At 47.7% G+C, this 27,665-nt stretch overlaps 1 protein-coding gene across 4 annotated transcripts in view; it reads right to left on the reverse strand.

Moving 5' to 3' along the window:
- LOC117585989 (putative mediator of RNA polymerase II transcription subunit 12) overlaps positions 1-27,665 on the reverse strand; it is a 33,242-nt gene that overhangs the window by 5,313 nt on the left and 264 nt on the right. Inside the window, exon 1 of one of the 4 annotated variants that reach the window (XM_034275812.1) lies at positions 11,518-12,122. The exons of the other annotated variants lie outside the window; for them this stretch is intronic. Coding sequence (XP_034131703.1) covers positions 11,518-11,529 — 12 coding nt within the window. The 5' untranslated portion in view covers positions 11,530-12,122. Of the gene's footprint in view, positions 1-11,517; positions 12,123-27,665 lie in introns of those variants that run through there. 4 annotated transcript variants of the gene reach the window in all.

Consider the following 27,665-nt stretch of genomic DNA (forward strand, 5'->3'; position numbering starts at 1 on the left):
TGTCTCATCGTCATCGTCGCATTTCATCCCTCGTTCCTTTGCTTCGCTCGTCTGCAGCTGTATTTTTGTTGGTTATTTTCGGTATAGGGGCTGGAGCGAACGTCTCTCGTCTAGACACACGCGCTCCATGGCCATGGACTCCGTACTCCCTTTTTGGGAACGGAACAGCGTCTTCTTTGATGATTCTTTGCCCCATTCCCAATACGATTTGCCATTCCCATTGTATTGTTTCGTCTCTTCTCTGAGTCATGTTCTTTTCTGGTGTTCTGGTGGGGCTTATCATCAGCAGAAGCGAGTCGAGTGGAAGCGTCATCGTGCGACACACACTGTGTGTGTGAGCATGCCTCATTGTTCTGGCGACAACTGGTCGTATGTGTAATGGCCACCGATGCTACAAATCCGAAGCACATTGCGCATACGCCGTGTGACTCCGATCGAATCCAATCGAAACGGATCGCTGCAAAAAAGCTGCAAAGCTTCAAAGCCAAAGCTCTTACATACGGACAAAACAATCATCGAATCATCGAAATACAACACAAAAAGGAGCAACTTTCTACGCTAATTTTTCAGTTTTCTTTCGAATTTTGTGTAGAGCTGGAGAAATGCTTATTGCATTTGTTAGTTGCTGCTTGTTGGTTGTTTTTGTTGCTGTTGCGAGTGCTGCCATCATTATAAGCGGCCAACAATCATCATCTCCGGAGGAGCTCAAGACTACAGCTCAAGCCTTAACCTGAGCCTGAGCCTCTGTTGCTGCTGCTGCTGCTGCTGATGATGATGATGATTTTGAGCTGCATTGCGTTCGTTCGCTGAGAAGTTGAATTTTTATTGCCACACCAACATCACATCACTCCCAGCTACAGCCACAGCCTCAGCCACAGTCACAGCCAGTTCCAGCAGCAGCAGCACAAAAGCCAGCCAGTCCCCAATCCAATCCCAGTCCCCACTCTCGGGGCCACAGAGCCAGAGCCAGAGCCAACGTTCGTTCATTCGTTCGTTAGCTTTTTACCAGCGAAACAAACAGCAGCAGCATTTTACGCTTCGCCAGCAACTCGTTTCAGCTGCTGGCACTGGCACTGGCACTGGGCACTGCTGGGCACTACGAAGCAGAGAGCGATACAACACAGATGCATTTGCGACTGCTGTAAAGACGGAGACGGCGGCAACGGTCTCCGTCTCCAACTGGCTCCAAATTGACGGCGGCCTGTGCTGTGCTGTGCTCTGCTGTGTGTTTCTCGACTCTCGAGCTCTCGAGTCTAAAGCTCGCACGCAGCGTTGCTGCAGTTGTTGCTGCAGCAACAGCAACAAAAACAACAACAACCATGCTACCTTCAAATTCCACAATATTCAAGTTTCAGGTTATGAGCCAACCAAACAGCCAGCCAGTCAGCCAGCCAGCCAGTCAGGCCCGAACGAACGACCGACAGTACGAAACAAACGAATGGGCGAACGAACGAACGAACTGAAAACCTGAGAGCCCAACACAGCCCCACACACAGGCACAGCCAGAGTCAGAGTCGGAGCCCAGTCATTGTCGTCGGAGGCAACGCAACAACAACAACATCAACAGCAACTCGAAATGTTTGCCCGAAAGCTAGAGACAACGAAACATCATCGTCCGCTTGGGGCCCGGCACCGTGGGGCCAAAATGGCAAATGAGAAATAGGTAACTTTAGATCTGAATAAAATGTCTCAAAATTATTAATTGAATTGTATCATTACTAACAAATAAGCTCACTAAATTATTATATAAATCCCCTTTAATCGAATATAATATTTGGCTAAAAGTACCAACACCCCTCCACGAAAAACCCCAATTTATCCACTGTACCTCGCTTAACCCACAGCACCGTTGCCGCCGCTCAAAAGTCGACTTGCAAGCATTAAAGTCGGTCGCTACCTCTGTGCCTGCCTCGCCGGCCCGGTCGAGAGTCGTTGGGTCGGGTCTGGTGCCCGGTCTGGCTCTGTGGGCCCCACTTTGAATTCTTCAACAACGTGCGATAGCAGCGAAAACGAAGCGAAGCGGGGCAACAAAAAATCAAAAAGATTGACGAAGAAAAAAAACCAAAGTTTCAGTTTTCGACAAAAGCCAGAGGTAGAGCTCGAGCTCGAGCTCGAACCAGAGACAGCGGCTCGGAGACGAAGACCGAACCCGAGCTGGTCCGCGACTTTGGCTCCGACGAAACGAAACGACGATCTCCGCACAAAAGCAATTTAAATGTACGATCCCCGCGCCAAAGAGAAAGACGAAACAACATGAAAAGAGCGCGGCGGCGGCGGCGGCAGTGGTGGCCCACAAGAAGAAAACGAAGAGGAAGAGGCGCAATAAAAAAGAAGCGGGGCTTAAAGTTTTCGTATGGAAGACCGCGACTGCTGCTCATCATAATAAAACGGACGGAATTGAATGGAAGACGAGCACTGAGCACTAGCACTAGCTTGCTCTTGCTCTCCCTCTTCCTCTCTGAACAGTTTTGAGTTTGATTTGGAGATGACGACGCTAGATATGTTGTCGGCTCTTGGTGTTTCCCATGCTGGTGGCTGTCGCTGCTCTCCCACACCTACTACAATGGCCGAGTGGGTGGAAGAGGAGAGGGAAGCAGGGCAGTGAGTGCCATAGCGGCACATGATGTTTTGTGGGAAAGGAAAAAGATTTTCGACCTGTAACTAGCCTAAATACGCACACTCTTGTTATGATGCAAGGTTATAAGGCAAGCATGATGGGGTTGGGGATTGTTGGCGTTTCGATTGGGGGGTGAGGAGGAGCTTTTATATGCGCATATTTTGCGTCGGCCATTTCATGTCGCCGCACGACGACGACCGCCACACGACTGACAGACACGGCAAAAAAACGACACCGAGTCCATGACGATGTTTGGAGCCAGCCAGCCAGCCGTCGATTGCCCCCGAGAGGCAGAGCGGCGGGAGGCAGTGGAGGCCGTGAGAGGAGGTACAGGAAGCAACGACGACGACGACGAAAAATCAGCTGTTTTTGGCGAATTAGAGCAATTTTCAATGCGCCGTTTTCGTATGTATTTTTTATGTGTGTGTTGTCGAAGATTTATAAGCAGCGACGCCGACAGCGGAGTTTGGCGTCGCAATTGGTGACATTGAAAATTTGCAAGGCACGGGATGGATGCGGACATCTCTCTTGCTCTTGCTCTTGCTTATGCTCTCGTGTGCTGGTGGTACGTGAGCATTCATGTGTGTTCCGAACAGCTGACAGCATACAGTACTCTCGAGCATGTATGAATAGCCCCCACCGACCGGCATTCCTGAAGCGTGGGGTTAAGAATGGTGGCGTCCCAGTCATGACTTTTGGTCAATGAACCGCCTCATACTTCACACAAAAACAAAGAGAAGGAGGCACAATCAGCTGTTAGCTGTTTGGTCTGGATGCGGACGCGGACGAACCGGACCATAATATGCAAAGAACGTTTCTTTTCTTGAAATGCGAGCTCACACAAATCTCATCCCCTCTAAGTCCCTGGCCCAAGGGTCGTTCCTCGGTCCATACCCGCTTCTCTGTCGTGTCGTATTCGAACATCTCTCCACTCTCTACCTAAGGTATAATCCTCAAAAAGGATGCAGCGCATTAGGCACGCCATTCGGTCGTTGGTTTTCGGTTTCTAGGATAGCAGCACTTTCTGTAACGGCGGTCGGTCTCTTACGCCTACCTGCTCGCTCTCCCATCTTCTACCAGCCCAGGCAAGCCGATCCATCAATATGTCATTTGGACTTCCCAGACTGTTGCTGAATCCGACTGAGATTGAGAGTTTGTGCTGTAGCCAGTGCCACTGCCAGGGGGGGAACTATGAAATGGGAATGCAATTGAGAGGAAATCAACCTGTAGGTCGCTCTTGATAGCCGCATCAGCTAATAAGAATTCGTGGAATTCCCTTGGGGTAGGCAGTAGTACTTTATATTTTCGTGGGAGTTCCAGTTGTTAAAGAGTTGGGTTTTTAGGTAGAATTTGCTATTTTTCTATTTGTAGGTAACGTTTCATAGGATCATCGGATAAACTACATATATTCCAATCACCTATAGATTCCCGGAACTAACTGTTCCAATTATTGCCTTTGTTTTGCCCTGCCCTGGCGAATACCAGCTGACTCTCTCGACTCGGACTGTCAGATAAGTCTGATGAGATGAGATGCTGATCATCCACATCATTCAAAGGCCCCAATGCCATGCGAAATTCTGCCGTTATTACCGCTACTGCCTGCTTATCGCGAGCGCCAAATGATAAGACAACGGCGCGCGAGAACAAATCAACCGCACACCTAAAATACCGAACACGGCCAGGCCAGTCGCAAGGATTGCGTCAAGTGCTCGCTAATCGCTGGCTTCGAATCGGAACCAGGGCTACAATGGAAGTAGCTGAAAAACAACAGAGACCCGACCAGAACCATCAACAATTGCCGTTAACAATTGTCGCTGCGAACGAACACAGTGCGCAAATTGCACGTCGCGCAGTGTACGATACAACTGAAAATTACACACAAAAAAATACACTATGGAAAAAAAGTCTGTACATACGAGTAGTATACTGAAATATACAGAGGCCCCAACGCTCCACTCCACTGTCCACAATTTCCCCATCCGCATCCACAGTCGCAGCCACATTCACATCTACAGTCGCAACCCAATGTTGCTGACTCGACTCACTCTGAACGGTACGACGGCGTCACCATCCCGCCAGTGTATATATACATACATCCATATATATATATACGGGAGTGTGCATGGAATGGGAGAGAATGCCATATAAAAATACTACAAAAGCAGCAGCAGCAACAACGAACAGCAATGCGCAAAGCCGACGAGGCGAGATCAGAGCCGAAGCAAACGACACGAAGTACAGTCGCACAGTTAAAAATAAAGTGTGGGCCACAGGGGAGAGGTGAGGACGGGACGTACGGCAGTCGTACAGGCAGAGAGAGCGAGAAAACTATGGAATGGAGAGGGGTTGGAAGGGGAACGAGAGCCAACGAGCGAGGGTAAAACAACAAAAGCAATGGAATGGCAAGCAAGCAGGCTGGCAAGCAGGCAGGCAGGCGGCGGCGACGTTGGCTCTGCTGGTAAATAATGATGATGGAACCAACGTATCTGTGTGTAAATTTCATGTATAAAACGTATATGTATGTACGTGTGTATGTATGTATTGTTGTTGCCGTTGCTGCTGCTGCTGCTTTTGATATCGAGGGACGTAATATCGCAACTTTTGCCGTTCAAATTGTACGGAGCGAACGTTCGTTCGTTCGTTCGTTCGTTGGTTCGTTCCGAGACTCGACTCGACTCGAGTTTAATTTTGTTGAACGTAGCAGAAAAAAAGAGCCCGACCAGGCCAGCAACAACAACAGCGACAAATAAATGATGGCGGCAGTGTTGCGTTCCGATTTTTGTAGGAAAAACGTTTCTGCTGCTCTGCTGCTTGTGCTGTTGTGCTGCTTTTGGGTTCGTTTTATTTCGTTTCAATTTCGAAAACACTTTAAAAGAAGAACAAGCAGCTTTGGCAGTAACACAGGGGTGACGGTGACTGTTTTTCTAGTACGTTTCGCTTAGAATGGCAAAAAATGGGTGGCTGCAGCGACAGCTCAGCTCTGGTCTGGTCTGTTAATAGCGGGGGCTGACTGTCCGCCCCAAAAACTCCCTGCTTCTGCTGTGGTGGAGGTGCACACAATGCAGTGCGATGGTGAATAAGCAAACCCCTACTCTCGCAAGCTAGCGAAGGTTGTGGTGGGATAACGGATGTTGTGGTGCGCGCGCAAAATCACGTAGTTTGAATCGCAAAGATGCAGGCAGGCCGTTACGGCGAATGGAGATCGTATCAAGGCTGACCATGGCATTTTCTCATGGTATTATAAGGGAATCAGAACGCTCATTTGGAAAACTCTGCTTATGAAGTCAGTACAACAAATTTGATCAAATTCTATCGCATTTAAAAATGGAATTTAATAGAAACACCAATCCAAACTGATCTATAATTATCTTCAAGTGCCGAAAAATGATCTGATTCTTCTTCGCACAATTTTGTATTTGCCTTTAAGCGACAGGACGAGTCCTTTAGCCAATGCTTATATGTATATTGTATAAGGGAAGAGCACGGCAGAGAAATTGTCGTCACTTTAACCATATCCGCCCACTGGGTGCGAGCGCCCAGCCGTGACTATGACGTTGACTCCCGACTCCACTTCGATACGCTGCCACCCGCCTACACACTCGCTGACACACACACAGAGAACGACAACCCCAACCTCCTGAGCACCGGCTTCTGCTCCGCTCCTGCTCTTCGCCCCCCTATAACACCCAGAACTGCTTATAAAATAACCTTATTTTGCACACACACCCATGGATATAGCCTTTCATTGGTGTGTGTGTGTGTGTGTGTTTGTAAGCTCCCAATGGGTGGGAGAGATGGTTTCTCATCCCTAAATGCTCTCTCTCTTTCTCTCACTCTGTGTGTGGTCCTGTCTCTCTTTTGCACTTTACGCCTGACATTATTATAATATTATATTCTTTATAATAATGGGTATGGCAGCACTGGCAGCCGAAAACCACCTACACAGGCCCATACACCACACACCCTAAGCCACCCAAAAAACCCACCACCACACCACCCAACCATCTGCCACCCCAACCTCAAACCCAGTCGTCACACCACACACCACATCGAGGCGATGTTTCGGCACGACCCTGCGCAGTGGATTCGTCGTGTGTAGTGCAGAACCGAGCCGAGCCGAGCCGAGCCTAGCCGAACATTGGAACCGGCTTTTCTCTACCGACACCCACACCGACACTCTCTCGCTGTTTTTACCCACCCACCCTCTGGTGGGGTGGATTGGTTGGGTGCGTGGTGAGATACGCCGTATGACGTATAAAAGCTAAAAACGTTGGCAAATATAATGAAATTGGGTGAAATGCTCTCTCGCTCTCTCTCTCTCTCTTTCCCCCTTTGGTCTGACATAATAAAGCCTACCACCAGGATGCCTGCTAGAGGGATGTGGTGGGTGGTTGGTTGGGTGTCTGACATGCGGGGGTAAAACCACTTTTCGAATTGCACGTACACCACGTGGCTGGAAGGGCAGGAGCGACGCCTGCCTGCTCTTAAACTGCTTGTCCTGGCACTGCCCTCCCACTCATCCACTGCTTGTCCATCTTTCCCCTGCTTCCGCTCCTCATCTACTGCTTGTCCTTTCCACCCACAGTCCCCCTGCTGGTGGTTCTGCCTCTCTCTCTCTCTCACTCTCAGCTCGTTGGTTGTCAAGCAGTGGAGAGCGGCGGAAAGAAGCTTGAGGATGAACGGTGCTTGCTGCCCTGCTTGCTCCACTGCTTGCATGATAACTTTAATTTCGCTTAATGGCAATACTCGTGCTCTGCTCTCGCGCTGTTATCCTTAAGCAAGCGATGATGCTGCTGCTGCTGCCACCACCCACTGTTGCCACTTCTGCTGCCACTGACCACTGGTCCGCGTGTTAAGTAGGTGACGCAACCGCGAATTTGCGGCAGGCGATTTAATAATGCTAATGCGTGCGTCTCCCCGTGTTGCATCTCTCTCTGTGTGTGTATGTGTGTGTCTGTGGAGTGGAGTGTAGAGTGGATGTGTATGTTTGTTGGTACTCGTCGTCGTAGTTGTTGTCTTGTCTGTGATTCACGTCATCATCTGCTGCCTCGCCGTCATCGTCGTCGAACCATTTACGTCGACAAGCCATTCAGCAAGCCAGCCGGTAATTCCCCGAACCCGTAGCAACAGTCGTCGCAGTTGCAGTTGCAGCCGCCACCACCTCCTACTTCTTCTCCTCATCCTCCTGCTTCTGCTGGAAGCTGCTGCTCTACCTTTGGTGCAAACAAGTGCAAGTGATGCGCATTCATTGATAAGATTTTCTGTCAGCTGTCTTTGCCTCCGCCCCTCTCTGCACGAGTGTGTTTGTGTGTGTGTGTGTGCTTTGGGCATACATTAATACCGGCCAAGTCCGCGGATGGCCTCCCTCCCCGCTCTCTCACTCAATCATAGCCATATAAGCCGTCCCATGTGGCAAATGTGGCAGGTCTTTCAATCGGTCAACCATGCCACGCCATGCCATGCTATGGTGTGATCTGATATCTGTTGGTCAATGTCTTCGCCATGTTTTGGCTGTTGTTTAGTTAAGCTTTGATAAGTGCAAGTTCCTAAGTTAAATTTAGGATTTGTTGAAACTCCCGCCCTGAGATATTCCCCGCTGATATGCAGCTCCCTTATCAGCTTTGAACTTAACCCACGAATTGGTCTTGCGGCACAATCGAAAGTAATTAAGGAAAGCCCTCAACAATGTGCCGAGAATCTATGGCCTAGTCATAGTTGGTATAATTGATAGGAATGCCGCGGTAAGCTGCGATAGAGATTGCAGATTTGTCGTGACTATCATAAAAGATTGGCTGCCAAAAGAGAAATAGATAAGTCGTATGGATGATATATGGTGTGAATGATGGATCTATGGATATACGGACATATAGAGGAAGACTATAGCGATAGATAGTTGTGATGTTTAAAACTATAGTTGATGTTTGAACAATGTTATATGGAGTATATTGAGTAGGGATAGAGAGAAAGAGAGATCGAGTCGATACCTCTTCCAACTTGATTCATTCAGGTAAATCTCTCTTTGTGTTGATCCCAATTCCCAATCGCCCCTCCTCCCTTGAGTAGTTCCGTTCTTTCCGTTCAGTTCCGTCCTCTCCTGCATTTCAAACAACAACCTGACTCTGACTCTGCTGACTCTGACTCCCATGGCGCGACAAAAGTCGTGACTCGGACCGCAATTGGTCATGCGACCGACCAGCTAGATGCCTTCCCTGCTCCACTGTGCTGTGTGGCTTTTGTTTACATTTTCAGCAGAATGAAGAACAACCTCAACAAAACAACAAAAAACCAACTTTATTTGGCGCGAGCCAGAATAATGGATGAATGGGAGGCTTCGTCTTCGTCCTCCTCTGGCTCGTATCTTTTTTGGCTTATCATTATGTGAGCTTCTCTTTTTATTTTATGATTTTCTTCATTGAACCATTTTCGTTTTCGTGTTGCACTTGACCGAAGGAGCGGGGCAGGCAGCAACAGCAACAAGTTAAGAAGCGTGGCAAATTAAGAGAGAGAGAGAGAGAGAGAGAGAGAGGGAGAGAGCAACAAAGGATATAAAGCAGATATATGTACAATACACGACGGTTCGTGCCCCCTTGAGGCATTTCATTTTTATGGCCACCAGACACATGTGTGCGTATCCTTTGCTGCTGCCACTTGCCACACACGAACGAACACATGCAAATGTGTGGCTGCTCTGCTCTGCTGCTGCAACCAAACACAGAGCCCAAGTCGCGAGTTTCATTCATAAAATCGAAGAGCCAAAGAAAATGGGTAACAGAGAAGGAGGCTGCCGCTGCCTCTGCTCTGCTCTGCTGCTGCTGTGGCTTCCTTCCGCAGTTGCTGCCACTGCACTGCCACTGCCACTGCCTCTGCCTCTGCTACCAATAACTCAAAAGGCGCGCGCATTCGGAGGCAGGCGATGCCAGGGCAGGCCAGGCGCACTTGTGTTAATGTATCTGAAAGTGAAATCACAAAAGGAGGAGGCACCGCACGGCCACGCGGCACACTCTCGGTCCGCATCGTGCCGTGCCCCATCCATGCCCCATGCCGGACCGGCGCCAACTTCAAACTATTTGCAAAGGCAGAGCAGAACCGCGCCGGCCGAGCCTCTCCTCTGTCGCAGTTGCGGCCAACGTCTGCGTCTACGTCGGCGTCGCTGCTCAATTAAGTGAATTAAGTCTCGTGCCGTGCCGGAATTTTGCACCACCCCAAAAAATGCCACACCGCCAGACCAGACCATCAAAAGGAGAAGAAGAACCACAACAGCAACAACAAAAACAACAACAGCACATAACCATAAAGAACAATTAAAAAAGAAGAGCAAAGAAAGAAGGAATAAAGATACAGAGCCAGCCACTGGGCGGAGGGAAGGTCGTGACGAATATGGGAATGCCCTTAGATGAAAGTGTTAATGAACATCTTAGAGGAGAGGAAATTCCAACTCACATTCAAACAGATTCATACCCTTTCCCGATTATGGAGGGCCATAGATTATAAAAGGCTCTCCTTCCCTCCCCTCCCCAGCACAACATCTCTACACAGAACTAAGAAATTAATGCAGCGGCAGCGCTGTCGCAAACGAAAGAGAAAACGTAAACAGAGCAATTGACGGGCGACAGAGAAACGGGCAACGAGGCGACCGACGCCAAAAAGTTTGTTGCTGTTTTTCAACACCCCCCCCCCCCGCCATCAGAACGACCAACGGGTGTGAGAGAGCACACACACACACACACACGCAAGCAGAGAGTGGAGAGAGGACGAGCCGAAAAAGAGCGCTTTGTGCATGTAATTAATTAAACGAAACGGGGGCCCCCAAAAGTCAGCTGTCTCTGCTTTTCTGCTGCTGCTGCTCCGATGTCCAATTGTTGCATTAGACGTTGCTGCTGCTGCTGCTGCTGACTGAGGAGCGCTGCAGCTTAGCCGGCAACAGCGACGTAAGCAGCGGCTATTTAGCATATTGCGAATGTGTGCCAATAGATGGCGCTTCATGGTGCCTGTCCAGAGAGGGATGGACGACAGTGGGGTGCCATGGACTCTGGCTCGTTGCACGTGCAACTTTTGCATTGTTTACATGTGGAAGGGCAAGCGGCAGTCGCCTCAGCCTAAGCTTGCAACACACATTATCCTTTAACCAAGTCATGCCATGCCACCCACTCCCGAGGCACCGCATCACCTACGCATTGCCAATAAGCGGAGGAGTAGAAGGAGGAGGTAGTGGCCACAAACCACATGTTGAGGCTACGACTACGCGCATTTCTAAGGCACCATCACACACTGCTGCTGATGTTGTTTTTGCAGGTGTATGGTCGGGCGGGGGCATGCCACCTGAATGACTCACCCAATTGCTAGTAGAAGAACAGCCCCCACAGCTCCGCCACCGACACATAAACCTACACACACGTACTGCTTCTTATCAAACTCTGAAACTGAACTTGCGGCAAGTTCAAGTTGCTGATAAAGAAAGCTCTCCACAGAGAGAGGGCAGGAAAGCAGCAGCTGACTACTTCCAAGTAACGGGATTAATATTAAGTTTTATTGAAATCCCAGGAAGGTTTCCCTAAAAGTGACGTTTAATCTTCAGATTACTTAATTCCTTTCGTTCCTATCCTAGTTACCAGACCAGTTCCTACATTCAATTACTTTTGAGAATGCTGTCTTTCCTTGAGAGAATTAGGCTCCCTAAGAGAGCAAGAAGAGACTGTGCTGAAACATAGTATTCAGGGTAGTAGTTGGAAGTATCCACTATCTTAAAGTAATCCATGAAAACCCTCACACTTCAGTGTATAACCCATAGGAGGTCATACTCCATGCTATACAATCTCTTGCAGTTCATCGTCTAGATCCCATATAATAATACACATCACTGGGAGAGATCCACTTAGAGATCATCTCAAAACGACACTCACCTCTGTGCACATTTTCGGCTGGGCCGTTCTCAAGGATGACTTAAAGTTCACAATGTTTATATCCAATGGATAGAAACGTTAAACGGAATAAAAGTTCTTTTTGCGGTAGTTTGTGTCCAGATCTATCGCTTTCCAACTGCGGTTAAGTCACTGAAAGTGGGAGAATCCTTTGGCGGTCTCAAAGGGCGGCCAGCAGGTGTCCCAGGGAGGAGCAGGAGGAGTAGCAGCCTGCCGCCTGGACCAAAGCGGCAACACAGCACTGAACACCAGATGACATTTTCTTAGCTAATTTCAGTATTCAAAGTTATAAACTTTGTAATGTTTTGTGTTCCGTTTAACATTAAATTGTTGGTCACTTTTTTATTCTGATTTTATTCTGGTACACATTTAATTCAGTTAATAATTATTATTTTGGAGCACTTTTTGTCTCGAATTGCTTTTGGGACTGTTTGATGATGATAACTTTGAATTACGCGCGCTACTGCTGATGGTGATTTTTACGTCGTTTTCGTATTGGAGCTCTGGCTCTGGCTCTGGCGGACACACGGAGCGGAGAGCGACGTGAACCTCTGGCTGCCGTGTTAAAATCACAAATAAACTGGTCGGTCGTTGTTCAAGAAGCAAGCAGCAGGCAAACGGCAACGGCAAACCAGCACGCACTCACACAGATACTCCTTGGCGTACACACAGATACTCGCGCGCACACACACACACCCAGAATCGCATCGAATACGAGTAAATGCACCCCTGTTTCGCCAGAGCGAGACGCTAGACCATGGGCTCGCTCTCTCTCGCTCCCTCTCTCGGCGCGCACTTATGTAAAAAGCATTGAAACTGAACGAGTTTCTGGAGAGCAGGGGCTGAGCGAGCGGCGGCGGTGCAGGCAGAGGGAGGGCTACGTATACAATGCGGGACGGCATTGCCAGCTGTAGCGCAAGGCAACGGCATTGCCAGCACAAATATTTCAGTGGAATAAAGCAACGAACAGCCCCAGCAACCAGTAACAGCAACAGCAACAGAAACAGAAAACCCAACGTTGAAACGACGTTGTGCAAACGGTTGAGTTGACGCTGTTCGCGCTGCCAGTTGTGGGAGCGGGTGTTTATTTGAAAAGAGACCTCGCAGCGTTGCCAGATGTGCCCGAACGGAAACGGCAACGATTTGAGAGTCGATTGGGATAACAATCAGTAGAAGTCGAAGGGATTTAAAATATATAGAAGATCATATAATGGATCATTTGAGGTATATAAATTATTTTTTATCTAAATTATATGTTTGATCTTTTTAAATCTTCAAATAAGTTCTGAATTCATTAGAAACCTGCCAATTTTGTTTAGAGATCCCACTCCCAAATGTTGTACAACAAAGAACATGAAATATCTCCCAATAATAGATCAATAATATCAACGATTCTGTTAATTTTTCATATATATTACCCATTTATGAATTGCTTTAATGAAGTTATTCTAGTATCAATCCCAGAATAAGAGATCAATAAATTCACTCTATAATAAGAAACCCCCTCTATGTAAGGTCCAAAGTTTCCCCAAAAACTTTCCCATCGTTCAGCAACGCAACCCACTTTCGCAGTAGTAACTGCCGTTCGCATGAGTCAATTCTGCTGCCATCCGGCAACCCTGTACGCTCCACAAATGCTGACTAACAGTCTACACACACACCAGCACAGCACAATCGCACACACTGGCTGCTTGTCAGTTGGGATTTCATGTAGTGTGTCGGGTCGTTCGTTCGTTCGTTTTCGTTTATATAAAGGTACATTTCCACATGCGCACTCACACACTCACACAGAGTCTCATTTTGTGTGTGGTGTGGTGTGGTGTGGTATGTGCCGAAGCGAAGGCAAAGCAACAGCAACAAAGCGACGGCACAGAGTTGCCGTCTCTCTGATTCTGCCTCATCCACTGGTGCTGCTGCTTTCTGGCTGTTTTGTTCAACATTTTTGTTTATTTCAGTTGCCACCGCTCCGCTCCGTTCATATCAGTATCTCTGATGTTGGCGCTGGCTGGCTGGCTGGCTGACTGACTGGTTGCTTGGCCTGGCCTGGCCTGGCTCTCGTAGCCGTAGCCGTGGCTGCCTCTGTATCTGTATCTTTGTGCCTTGGTGGTGCCAGGTACTTTTGGGCATCGTTTCGTGTGCCGTGTGCCGTGTGCGCGCTGCCCTGTGCTATTTTATGCGACGCACTGCTTGGCCTGACTGACAGCCAGCCAGCCAAAGCAAAAGATATTCTGCTGCTGCTGCTGCTGCGGCGGCGTCCGCGTTTGCGTTTTCGCCTTGAAACATTTTTGCTGTTTTCGCCGCTGTTGCTGTTGCTGTTGCTGCCGCCGCCGATTGCCGTTGCCGGAGCTTATCTCTTGGGCCCCAAATACAAAAAATTGCATATGGCCAAAACCAAATGCGCGCCAATTCTAATTTGAAGCGAATTTTGATTGAAGGTCAGGCACGGGCAGCAGCAGCGACAGTCCGACGCAGGCTGTGGACAAACGTTGACTGATGATTGTTTTCGAGTCGAGAGGAGAACTCGAAAACGGAACACAACGCAACGGCAACGGCGGAACGGAACCCAAAATCTCAAACAAACCAATTTCTGCCGCATCCTGCTTCGGTGCTTTGCTTGGTGCCTCTCTCGTTGTCGCTGATGTCATTATTTTTGCGAACAAGGCGAGCGAGAAATCGGGGGTTTACGTTAACTTAATGGAAAGGGGCACGGGTACGCTGTGGCACGACACCGGGTACGATGTGGCACGGTGCAAAAAGGTAGTAGTAAGACTATGACTACGAGGCATGCAACTGGTAGGTACATATCTTTTGATTGAGGGTTCGATTAATGCATAGATAGGAAAGTTAAGAGTTCCTACACATGGGCTTTTTGTGTCTATGAGTTATTTTGCATAAAAAGTTCTAAGGGGCTGCCAATAGCCAAATGCGGAATTTCTAAGAAATAGAGAGATAGATCAAGTAAAAGTCAGCGTAGGTTTTTGGTAGTTTTTAGTTTAAAGAGCTAGTCCACTGTATCCCCGGAATGGGCTAAACAACCATAAGAAATTAATAAAGAGGCAACCCTTGCCTCAGCCAGGCAATATTCTTCCCTTGATCTTTTTATGCTCTGCTCTTTGTGGACAATTTCCGCAGCATACTTTTAGAAGCGATAAAGTGGCTACCACCGATTGATCGCAATGATTGAATGAATGAGGCGAATGGAATGCAGTGCAGAGAGAAACCAGAGCATCTCCTAGTCGGGGCTTTTCCCCAGCTTCTTTTCGGTTGCCGTGTTCCGCTGTTTGTTTAGTTTAATTCGTGACGCGATGCAACAATAAAAAAAAGCAAACAAAATTCAGTTTTCACGTGAGAGTAAAAGCTCCGATTGGCTCTGCTGCTGCGCTGCTCTGCTATGCTATGGCTATGCTGTCAGTTACAGCGCTGTCGGTGTCGCTGCTGTCGCTCTGCTGGCGATTTGAATATGTTATGATGTTGATGTTGCATGTTCCTCCTCGTCGCATGGCGTCGCCAACAGCCAACAACTGGTTTCAGTGTGGGATATTCTCTCTATTTCTATTGCGTTTACTTCCGAGTTCAATGCAAGCGTCGCGTCGGCGTTGCGCAACCGCCCACACGCGCTCCTCCTCTGCCTCTGCCTGTGCCTCTGCGCCCGCAGTTAGCCAGCTTTTCCGCCATACCGAGTGTGTGTGTGTGTGTGTGTGCGAGTGTGAGGCTGCGTCGTGCAAATATTTTGCCAGCATTCGCTATTCACACACATATGCTATGGGGCACGGCACCCCCCAAAGCTTCCCACCCACCATCACTCCATCCCCTTTCGGCCATGTCCACCGCCGACGCTCTTGCCGGCACTCACTCACTCTTTCACTCACTCTCGAACAACACACATGTTGCTTCGGTTTAGATTTAGACGAGTTTTGAATGCGAATTTATGGCCGTGGACATGAGTAGGACCTGGGCCCCACTGCAGCACCACGGCACCACGGCACCACGCCACCAGCACACCAGCCAACCAGCCATAACAATGGTTGAGGCGGCACGACGCAGCGGGGAGATCATTTTAGCCAAAACAGGTGGCCGCTTTGCATATTCGTAGAGTCTTGTGGCACAGTTGAATGTTTGGATTCCATTAGCCGGATTACGAGTGTATTCCGTATTGCGAAGGGAGAAGGCAGCTTACAATAAATGGGGGAATTCCGTCAAAAATTGCGAGTCCTGTAAAGCAGACTAAGTCTTAGTTTCTGAGACAGGACATACGCACATTCATTTTACTAGATGAAACCCGTTCGATTCTTCACTATTAAAATTACGGAATGACAATCTTTCTCCCATTGAACATTATCTGCCCTCATAAGCATCGATAGTACAAAAGTGCTTTATTTATTGCGTTACTTTCAATGAAAGTAGGTCTATCCTTATCTGCGAAGAGAACACGAAATGGCGAAAAATGTGCCAAAAAATATGGCCGGCTGATTATTTGAAGGAAAGCGATAAGCGATAGACGAAATTCATATTTAAAAAGTAATTTGAATAATCATTAAACAAGTTATCGGTGAGAACAACCGAAGGAGAACTGGGACAATGTCGGGTCTGCACTTTTCAATCTATATCCAGAGCATGACTGTACCAAATGAAATAACAGAAAGTGGCACATTAATAGACCAGACCAGAACTTTCTTTACTATCCAGATTTTTACATCATTCCCTCCTTATCTTAAAAGAGCATTTTCGGGATGGACCTTCCATTCGATTACCAATTATCGCTTGCATAATACATATCGATCGATGGCACAGGCGCACCACAAAGAGTGCCTGCAATCAAATCAATTCAACGCCAATAAGACAATCTGTCAACAGGAACCAGGACCCGGACACGGACGAGGAGAGGCTGAGCAGAGAGCCAACCTGATGTGCACCTCCCTGACGTCGACCCTGACCGATAGCATAACACAGGCAGGGCAGGCACGTTGATAAGAAAAAGTATTCGAACAGGAAGCAACCCGCTGTAGGCATCGCGGCCGCAATGCAAGGAACAATCAGCGACAGAGGCACAGGCAGAGCACAGGCAGAAGCAATACAGCAAGAAAGGCAGAATATTAACATTGGAACGGGGCTTGAACGGCAATCGAACTCATAGAGAACACGCTCCAAACGTTTCTGCACTTGTTCGAGAGCGAACACAGCCGTCATCAAATCGATCCGATCCCAACCGATCCGATTCCGATCCATTCATTTCCGCTTTGTTTTGCCGTTTTCGCAAGAGCCGAGCCGAAGCAGCGTCAGACAGATAAAAAGGCGACCATTCGGAACCAACGAGTGGGAAACTATTGCACCTGATTGCCTTGAAAACCGGGCAAAAACAAAAAACACAACAAAAATAAACTCAAGTCGAAACGAAATTTACGGCGAAATACAGCGCTTGCTTCGGTGACCAAAGATCTCGCGACGGATGGGATCGTGACGTTCGTATCGCAAAGAGAAGTTCTCGGAGATGATGATGACTTCCTACTCTGAGTCTCAGCTCAGCTGACGACAAGTTTTCGAAAACTCAATTGCTGTTGTTGCCGCCGCCTAAAAATTACAGAGAAATTCCTTTGGCTTAATTAGCCTCTTTCGTTCGGGGCGAGGCGAAAATATTTTCAAATGAGAAACGCACCAAGAAAGCGGCACAACAACAGTAACAAAAGCCAGAGAGTGGACAGAGTGAGAAAGAAGCGAAGAGAGTGGTAGAGCGGTAAAGCGGGCCAAAAAACAACTCTGAGCTCTAGCTCAGAGAAGAGAAGAGCAGAGCACAAATGAAACCAGTTTTAGTTCATTTCGTTTCGTTTCGTTTCGTTCATTAATTCAAAATTTCCATTTGAAACTTTTTTTGCTGCTGCTGCTTTCTGCTTCTTCTCTCCGTTCAACCGCTGCTGCTGCTGCTGCTTTTGCCTTTGCCTCTGCTGTGCTGTCGTTTCTCATCCCCTCGACTACCGCGCTTCCCTTGCCCACGTCATCCTCATAATCAGAGTTTTAACATTTTATGTACAGTGCTCACAGTGAACCCTCGCTACGAGTTCCAGTTTTGTCGTTTCAACACAAGTTTGTGCTGCCATTGAGGGCCCACTGTATTTACACAGAACAGTCCCTACCCACCCCCAAGCACACACAGGCACATAACAGAAAGAGAAGAGCGAAACACGAAGCGAGCTCGTTTCTCTCCCACAATCGCAATGCTTGACTCACACTGCTTCGTTCGCCGCCGTCGACCGCTGTTATATACACATAACCTACAAAAGTACATAGCTCTGGTTCTGGCTCTGGTACGGGTACGGGTACGAGTGGTGTACATATGTATGCATCATCAGTATCTATGTGCGTCGCATCGTGTGCGCTGTCAGAGGCAAATGGCTTGATGGCTGTAGAGTTGGATAAAAGGGAATGGTAAGGGGAGGATTGCAGGCTGGTTGGCAGACAGGCGGCATAACATCAGCAGAGGCAGCAGCAGCACAGCAAAAGCAACAACAACGACGCCAACGTCGACAGCGATACAAGTGCTGCAGGGTTGCCAACTGTCTGATTGGCCAACGGCATTGAACTTTTGCTGGGGTCCTGGTGCAAAGATTGTGGGATTTTTCGAGACTGGAACTATAATTTATTTCGGATGAAACCAGCTTAAGTAAGTCCACGAATTCAGTTGTGATAATACAAAATGATGCCATTACGTTTCACCATATTATATTTTTCTACCATATGTCCTATATCATCTGCTACTATTTAATTAAACTTTAAGGTACTCTAAATGATAATTCTCCAACATAATTTTCATCTCAAATCAATATCCCTTCGATTCTATGACTTCTGTTATATTTTCATTTCAAACGTATTTTTATTTAATTTCAAAAGCCCTGACAACCCTGGCTCACGTAGTATCGAGTTTTATATGTACATGCGCTGACGCTGTCACGGCCTCTGCCCGTTTCCTCTCTCCGCTCCGCACCATTCATCTCACCCTTGTTCGCTCATTCCCCTTCCACGCTCTCTCTCTCCCCCTTCCCATCTCTTCCCATTCCGACTCATTCTCGTTTCGTTTCGTTCGCCTGCCTGTGCGACTCGCCCGCCTGCCAACCCAGTCAACTCGACTGTCTGTTCGTTCGTCCGTCCCACCCGTCTGAATGCGGGACGGGACTGTGGGACGACGACGTCCGTCGTATGTGGGAACTATAAAAAAAATTCTTTTTCCCTCGGTTTTTTGCCCCAGCTCTGGCTCTTGCTATGGCTCTGGCTCTGACTATGCTATGGCCTGGCTCTGGCTCTTGGGCTGCCTTGGGTACGTACGGAACGGAGCGACAACGAAAAAGAGAAAGACTTGTGGGTAGAAAACCAACAAAGTAAGACTATAAAGTACGTCGACTGCGGGTGGAGTGTGGAGTGGCATGCCATGGAGGGTCCGGACTGGCACTGTTGGTGCTTGGGCTGGGGCTGAGGCTGGGGCCGAGGCAAGCACAAAAAAATTTAAGATGCTTTTGCTGAAGCGGAGCGAACAGACGCTGGATGTAAGATCTGTTGGGGTTCGGTGCTTGGGAGCTCTGTCTGTGGCTCTGGTTCCAGCTCCGGTCTCGGGCTCTGTTAGAAACATGTTGAAATGAAATTGCTGAACGGCAAACGACGACGAGTTTAGTGTCAGGTCGGACCGGCCCCAGCCACGGGGAAAAGAGGCCCCTGCGTAATGGTCGCGCTCTCAGTTCAGTCGATGCTGCTGCTGCGGGGGTGGGCAAATGTTTGGCAGCATTTTTGTATTAAAATTTTATGAGAGTGTTGGTTGTTCGCTCGCTGGGCTGGTTCGTATCGCCGTCTTGGCCGTCCCGTCGCATCCGAGAAACTTTGAACATGTTCGGTTGGTCGGCTGCTGGTGCCATCGTCGCTACTCTGTTGTTGTGCTAGTTACCCGAAATATCACTAAAAACAAGAAAGGAACAATGTTTTTTGGGAAAAACGAAGCTTTAGATACCCTGGGAGATCTTTATCGACTATGAAGACAATAGAGTCATTCGATGTGGGGGTACCTATGTAGGTAGATCTATGGGAACACGTCATCTTTCTGTGCATATCTTTTATTTATAGAAGACTGCAAAACATCTGCTCTAAAAATTTGAATACCCTCTTTAAAGGGTATAGAAAAATAGCGCCGCTGCAGGTTCGCTGGATTTCGTTGTCGCTGTGTGTGGATGGTGGATGCGAATGTGGAACGCCAGGCCGAAAAGAGCAAACGGAATGAGTATGATGATGCCAGTGGCGGAGCGAGATTGAGACCCGAGACCGCGACAGACACGGAGATGTTGGATGTCGATGTCGATGTCGATGAAGAGGCATATTCGGATTCGGGGCCCCAAGACTAGAGCGACCAGCTGTTGGCCTTGTGCTCTCCGCCTCCTTTATTGTTGTTGTTGTTGTTTTCATATCTTGTTGCTTTTAGCTGGCATTATTTTGGGAGACTCGCAAGCGCCCCACCAAATACCCCATCCGCCTGGCCACGCATCGCTTCGCCTCCAATGTGAATGTGGATGATGACTCGTCTCCTCTACTCTCCCGATGCGATTGAGTAAAACTTATCCAAACAACAACAAAGGCATTAATAATGCCTCTGTGTTCGCGGCGCAACGCAGCGATGGCTATTTTTGCTCGTGCCATGCCGCTTCTTGGAGGAGGAATTGCTATGGCGGAATGATAATATATTCTCTGTGTTCTCAGATCGCATCTCTTGGGGCCAACTCCGATAATCATTGATAACTGAAATCAGGTGCAGCGGAGACTGAAGATTGCTCTGTGGTCTCTATTGGGCTTCGCGTGATGATTTGATTACTCTTTCATTGGGGACTCGTTTTTGGGTCACTATCAGTTCTGGGCACACGGGAATAGAATGCTTCATTTGCATGGGATTTGCTTGCCGATCCCATGACTACCCCATAAGGTTTTGTGAATCTTATATGATCCTTTATAGAAGACACTCGTTAAGAATTATGTACACACATACATAAGTTATCGTAGTAGTCTCATAGAAGCGTCTATTGAATGGAGCTCTTAGATGTGTCTCACAAGACCAGTTTTCCAACACAGTAAATTATTTATCGACTTCAGCTTGCCGACAAATTGAGTCATCCGAATTGAATAATCAAATATGGTCAGATTTACTTTAAAATTGAATCCCGTATACCATAATACCGTAATTCTAAGAAAAAGATTGCAAAAACACTAAAAATTCTAAGATTGATAGAAGACAAGCTCTGAAACCTGAAAGTATGCAATGCAATTCATATTCGAAAAGGAATATGAGACAAACCATTTCTAGAACAGATTCCATGAACTACGGAACACCTACGATCTGTCAATAAGGATATTTCGATTCAAATGTGACAAAATACGAATAAGTTACGATTTTAAAGAATTTGAAAGATTTCCCTATTTACGTACATATGTGTATGAACTTAAGGAAACATTAAAGATATAGCAAAATAATATATTTGAAAGCAATAGATATTCATTTTACATGCATTTGATATCTGCAGCCTTCTATGCATACCATCATGATTGGCTCCCATTTCAGCGTCACTCTCCTAATGCCAGTTTCAATTTCCGAAAGCTTGCATTCCTAGAACACAACTCCCCTCCCCATCTCTTTATCCTGCACACCTGCCCACTCTGTTAGCCCTTGCCAATTCCCATTGCCTGTCCGGCTTGTCCCTGTCGGATTAGAGTTTGGCCATAGCCAAAAGCGGGTTAGGTTCTTCTATTCTTTTCTCTTCTCTTCTGCTCGTTGCACTTCGGTTCGGTTGGGTTGGATTGGGCTGGGTTCGTACGGGGTGCAGGATGCAACTCCAATGCTACTGCTGCTCCGCTCCCTCTCTCAGCTGAGAACGCTTTTATGATTTTACAGTTGCCACACAAAGGGAGGGGGCCAAGTCCACATCCGCCCACTTTGGCTGACGATGAGGCTGCGGCTTTGGCTTTGCCTTGGGTCCATGTCCGCGCCACTCGAAGGAAGAAATGCGATTGAGGTTATAATGGAATTCGACAGTCCAAGTTGTGTCTCGACGACGACAGCGCGGCGTCTCTGCCGCAGCACTGCAGCTGCAGTTGCTCTCTCTACGTATGCATGTATTGTGTGTGTGTGTTTCTTTTGCAATTTTACTTTATGAATGCGATTCGCTGTTCCTTTTACGCTTATTAGTTTAATTTGCTTCTCGCGCTGCTCCTCCTGTTGCTGTTTCTTTTTCTTATGGCATGCAACATGCTGGCAGTTCAGGCAGTAGTGGGGGGGGCCAGCTAGAGCACGCTCTTCAAACAAGTTCGAATTCGCGACGCGGTTGCAAGGTGCATGGCTGGTGCTGCCTGGCCTGGCCTGGGATTTGCATATACATATGCAAAACAGTTAGCCACCGCGAGAGCAGCATCCCAACGCAGCGTAGCAGCCAGCCGAAAAATCTCAGACAGTCCCCGCACTCACACATGTTGCATACGAGTTTAATTTATGCTGTTTGTTTACTCGCTCCCACACACGCTCAGTCGCACACTAGCTCTGAGCTCTAGCTCTCTTTGAGCGCCTTTTGTACAGCGTTTACCGTTAAAGCTATCAATGTCATCGCTGACAGACAGACGGACAGGTAGCGCCGCCACTCACTCGCTCGCACTTACTCAGCCTGTCTGCCTATCTCGGTCGCAGGGGGTAGGAAGTTGAAGGTCGTTCATTCTCCCCGCTCCCTCTCGAGCACACTCATATTTATTTATTACTTTTTATGTTGTTTTAATGACGACGACGACGACGACGTCTGGTGCTCTACTTCATCTGCTCTGCTTGTGGGTCTGCTCATGCTCTGCCCCTGCCTTCGAATCACTAACTATCGGCATCTCTGTTGCTCTCGCTCGCGTTTATTTTCGGGTTATTAAACCAACCGCAGAAACAGCTCTGCTGTGCTCTGCTCTGCTCTGCCTCTGCCCCTCTCGACAACCACTTGCAGTTTTTTGAATTGTTGATTAATTTTATTGCTTTTCTGTAATAATAAATTCGTTTTTTTCTCCGTTTCTGTTTTGATCACTTGCTTCGCTACACGTGACTCCCTGTCCTCTGCTATTGCGCAGCCTTTACTTGTGCCTTGCTTTTGGACAATGTCTGGGGCAGCGCTGTAGCCGTCGGCAGCGACTGCGCTGCTCTGCCGTCTATAATTTATTAATTCTGCTCAGAACGTCGCCTTTTTTGTTTTGTTACGCCTGTTCGTACTGCCAAGTGCCCCTTCCCCAGTCCATCGCCCGCGACCTTTAAAGGGTTGTCGTGAGAGAAGGGGTAGCTGTTTGTGTTGCAAGTTGGGGCCACAGCTGTTGTGGCTCTCAGCATCGAACAGATTGCAGATTAGTCGAGTGAACAGAGAGTGGTGGTGTGCTGGGATGCGCCTGGTGCAGTTGAGGGAACTCTTGAGAAAGGGAGCTTACATACATAGCCTCGTTGAGTGGACCAAGATACATACATACTGCATATGTCCATGCGATAGGAACAACGGAATTCTCTCAACTGAGTTTGGCCATCATTGCCCGTTTATCCTTATCCCAGCAAAGCGTGTTCCGCCACTCAGACTCTCCCACGTGCTTGCACTTAATCGTTTATCCTTCTCCCACACGTGTGTACAATGCAAGCCACTCGAGTTCTCGCAAATTTGCATGCTCTTCGCGATCCCATTTGGGTCATGCAATGCATAGACAACCTCTAATTGAAGTCACACTTTCGCTCTCATTCACTCATTCTGGCTCTCCGGCCTGGTCTGGCCCGGCCCACTCACTGAGTCGTTTCATTTCCATTTGATTGTCATTTATTAGGCGGCCGATCATTACGTTCAAAGCCGCTGTCGCTGACGACGCTGTCACTTGTGTTTGACAATTTGAATGGGTTTTCTCACGCCAGGCAGCGCTGCTTACTGCGGCGCCTCATTGTCTTTCATTCATGTTTGAGGCCGCCTCTATATCCGCCTCTTTCTGCCACGCTGATTGTTTGCCTGCCCTGCTTCCTTCTCGTTTTCTTTTTGTTTCATTCCATTCCCATTCATTCATACATATTTATTTAGCTAATAATATCAGTCGAATCGGTATTATTTATGACACCCGGCCGGCATATCGACCCTACCTCAACCCCAATCCAGATGTGCTTTTGTTTTTCGATCGCTATGTAAATAATAGGGAGATGATTTTTTTGTATTTTGTATTGCTTTTATTGCCATTTCTCGGCTAATCGTCGTGGCGTGGGTTGATAGTGAAAACTTCTGTTTCCATGAATGATTCGTAGTAAACAGTTGGCCTTGAAAGCATTCAATGGAATAGCCACAAACAGCCGACTTAATCGGTTTATTTGTAAGGCCTTCCTTTATTCATTCATTCCCGCTCGCTTTATCTTAAGTGTTCCACAAATAAGAGGAATCTTTATAACCATTCGCCATGTCTTATTATGTACGAGAGTTCTTTCTTTGAGTTACGCTCAAAGTGCTGCGAGTGGAATTCCGCTCTCTCAATTACTCGATTACATTGACAAGTGCGCAACCATATGGAAGCTGCTGTCCTCTCAAAGAACTTTATTAGCAATTCAATCTCAATTTTCCTATTCCCTTTTGCTCCGCTGTTTCGCAGGCACAACATGAAAGGGATTGCGCGACCCCAAAAGCCCCACCTTCCATCCACCCAGCTCATGTTCTCGTCAACCCCTTTTGATTATGTTAAATTCCCAAATAAAAAAAAAAGAATCTCAGTCTCCGCTCCTCTTCCAGCGCTTCCGCATTCATCCACTCTAAAGTAGCGGCATTTTTTATGTACAGCTTTTGGTTTTGCTTTTCGTGTGTTTTTCTCTTGATTAGAAACTGCAAAGCAAAACAAAAACCGGAAAAAGGGTTATTTTTTATTGGTCTTGTGTGTGTGTGTGGGCGAGTGTGTGTGTGTCTCTCTTTACTTCTTAACTTTCGGCGATTCTCTCTTGTTGTTTTATGTATTATTATTATTGTCGCCGGCTTTGCTCTGCCTCTGCTGACGTCGTCGCCGTCGAAAGCTTTTAGCATTTTAAATTGACGTTTATTATGCGCTGCTGCTGCTGCTTGCGTCGCCGCTTTGCCTTTTTTATTGTTTTCTTTTTATATTGTGTGTAAGTGTGTGTGTGTCTCCTTGGCGCTGCCTTGGCCTCTGCTCTGCCTGACGCTGGCTGCGCGGCAACGTTTCTTTAGTTTGTTTTGGTTTTTAATTTAATCGTTTTTGTGCCCTCTCCCCCCTGCCAGCACACTCTTGCTCGAGACACTCCTGCTATGCTCTCTCTCTTGTTGTTGCCGCAGTTGTCGTTAAATGTGCTTAGCACGTGCTGTCGGCCGTCGCTGCTTCTAGCTCTGCCGCTGCCGATGCCTTTGCTTCTGGCCTGACCGGCCTCCTCCTCACTCCATAGTTTTGTTGTTGCTGTTGCGTTTGCCCTTTTGTGTCTGCTCTTTGATGCTTATTAGCGAGTGCCATTCATTCATTCACTCACTCTCGCATTCATTCATTCATGACGTTGCCTGCTGCCGTCGCTTAGAAACAAGTGGCCAATAAATTATGGCCTGGCCACAAGAGTCGGGAGCAGAGCATAAGCAAAGCAGGAATAGCTAAAGTACCAATGCTAAAGCAGTGGAATAGCCAGGGTATGTAAATTAAAGGCAAAGCAGAAAGGTTAAGTGTGAGGGCAAATCTCTCGCACTGCCTTACCATCTCTTGAACATGCCATGGGCCAAAACTGATCCAAACCAGCGGAGGAGCAGGAGGAGAGCCATTACTATTGCCATATCCACTTTCCAGTGGAAGGCGGTATGATGGTAAATACACATAAAACCGTTATATTTATTTGCAGGTCGCAAAAAAGGGTTTGTCCGACGGCACTGCCTCCGTTGCTGCCACAACTGCGGCCTGTGGTTTTTGCTGCTGCCACTTCTGTCAGTCGCTCACTGCGTCTGTGTGTGTTTGTGTGTGTGCTTTTTTTATGATACGAAAAACTGACCTAAGGTATGCGCCGGCAAAGGGGCAGGCTTTCATTTGCATGGGGAACGGAACCGAACCGAGAACCAAACCGAACCGAACCGAACCGATAATGAAAATGAGTTCTGCCTCTGCCCCACCCACCCGTTGCTGTTGAGCAACCACCAGAAGGAAAGGTTTCGAAGGGCAGGGCAGGGAGAAAGGGACCACGACGAGACCATTGGCAAGCGCAAGTCATGATGCTATTATTATACAACCGTTTGGACGTTTGGTACGTCACTGTGTCAAGGACAAGTGTGCGATTCTTTAAATGGGTGTGTGGGTGTGTGTGCGTGGACTGTAGGCTTTATTGTTGATTTACCGTTTTACGACCGTTGCCGCTGCTGCTGGCTTGCGGTTTAATCATTTATGGGGATCGAGTGGGAGGAGAGGGAGCGAGAGAGAGAGAGTGGACACTTTACAATGGTAAATAGTTCGATGTTCGATGTACGATCTACAAACTGAGGATCTACTGAGAGTAACAATAGAGGTAGCTAAAATGTGTTTCTAGGTTCAAGAAGCATCTAAAGTATTTGTTTCCTATCCTGTTATCCTGTTATCCTGCTACTTATGGGAAATAACTGTCCCGCAGAGTGGCCGAGACAGGGAGAGGGGGTCGGAGAGACCATTTGAGGCAATTGTGGGTCAAGTTTATTTCAATAAATTCCTCTCTTGGTTTTTTTTTTGGGCAGAAAACTTCGAAACGACCGAAATGCCGCACCCGCCTGCAGAGGAGGAATCTTAAATGCCAATGCACTTTAAACACACCCACCCAAAACGGGGCAGGAACAGCACCACCCATTGAAAACACTTGCCAACCCTCCACCTACTAGCGCCCACACCACTTATCCCTTTCCCCTCCATCCCCATGATGCATATGACATTTTTGCAGTTTTTGTTTTGCTCGCCGGCTTCTACAATGCCTGCTCTTCCTCCTACTCCCCTTCTGCTGTGGCACACGCTCCCCTTCACCCACTGCCAGCACATCATCAGAAAAACTTTCATTTAATTGCTGAGAGCAACAACAAAAGCTGCAAAAGAAAAGAGAGAAAGAAAACAGATTGAAAGAAAGAGAGGAGAGGAGAGGAAAGGCACATTTGCTCTTGTTGGCTTTTGTTTACTTTACTTCGGAAGAGGTGGTGAGTGTGTAGTGGGCGGCGGGGTGGTAGGTGAACGATGAGTGAGAGGTGCAACATCTGAGAACGGAAATCGAAGCGGAATCGGTTGAATTGGCGTGTGGGCGGGCGGGCGGGTGGTGCGGTTTGCAGTACGTGCTGTGCTGTGCGTGCCTACTACGAGTACCGTAACGACGTACCCATATCCGTGCCCCCACATGGATGAATGATGCGTGTATGTCTCGTTGGAGAGCACAAGGCACCCCTCTGCTAACCATCGAGGCTTTCCTCTTGCTTCCCACAATTCGCCATTCGCCATTCGCCATTCCCATTGAGCATTGGCATTAGGCTCTCTCTCAATCAAATGGCTTTTCAATTGGTTTTTGCCGGTAAGAGGTAAATGGCAGAACGAGGCGTACAAAACATAACGAAGGAGGACAGCAAGAAACTCAAGAATCAAAACAAAGAAAGCGATTATGTCCACGGCAGAAACAAAACGGAAGGCAAAAAACTAAAGAGCAATCAAGAAATAGTTTATCATCGAACAAGACTGAAGAGCGGTAAAGCCAATGCACTGCACATCATACATGTTTGTCATACGAAAACAGATCACAGAACAAGATCAAGGCAACCAACCACACAACAAAGCAACATCATAGATGAGAATCATGGATTGGAACCAAGGGGTAGGGCAGCAAAAGGGAAACGGAAGCTTTCAGCTGAATTGGAGGCTGCAAGGCTACCCCTTAAGATCATTCATCACTAATGGTCTTACTACAAAGCAAACCCGAAAGACTGTAGAGGAGGACTGAAGAGGATCAGGCCTTATTACAGAAAGACAAGAAAGAGCAAATGTGTAACGTGCCCCCACACTTCAATGAGACACTAAAACTGACCTTCAGGCAAGGATCAATTAACGATCACCTGGAACCATAAAGCAGGGAATCCTTCTTCACATAATGTACATACAAGCCT

The sequence above is a fragment of the Drosophila guanche genome, unplaced genomic scaffold (assembly GCF_900245975.1).
Source record: "Drosophila guanche unplaced genomic scaffold, DGUA_6, whole genome shotgun sequence".
NCBI classification, from domain to species: Eukaryota; Metazoa; Arthropoda; class Insecta; order Diptera; family Drosophilidae; genus Drosophila; species Drosophila guanche.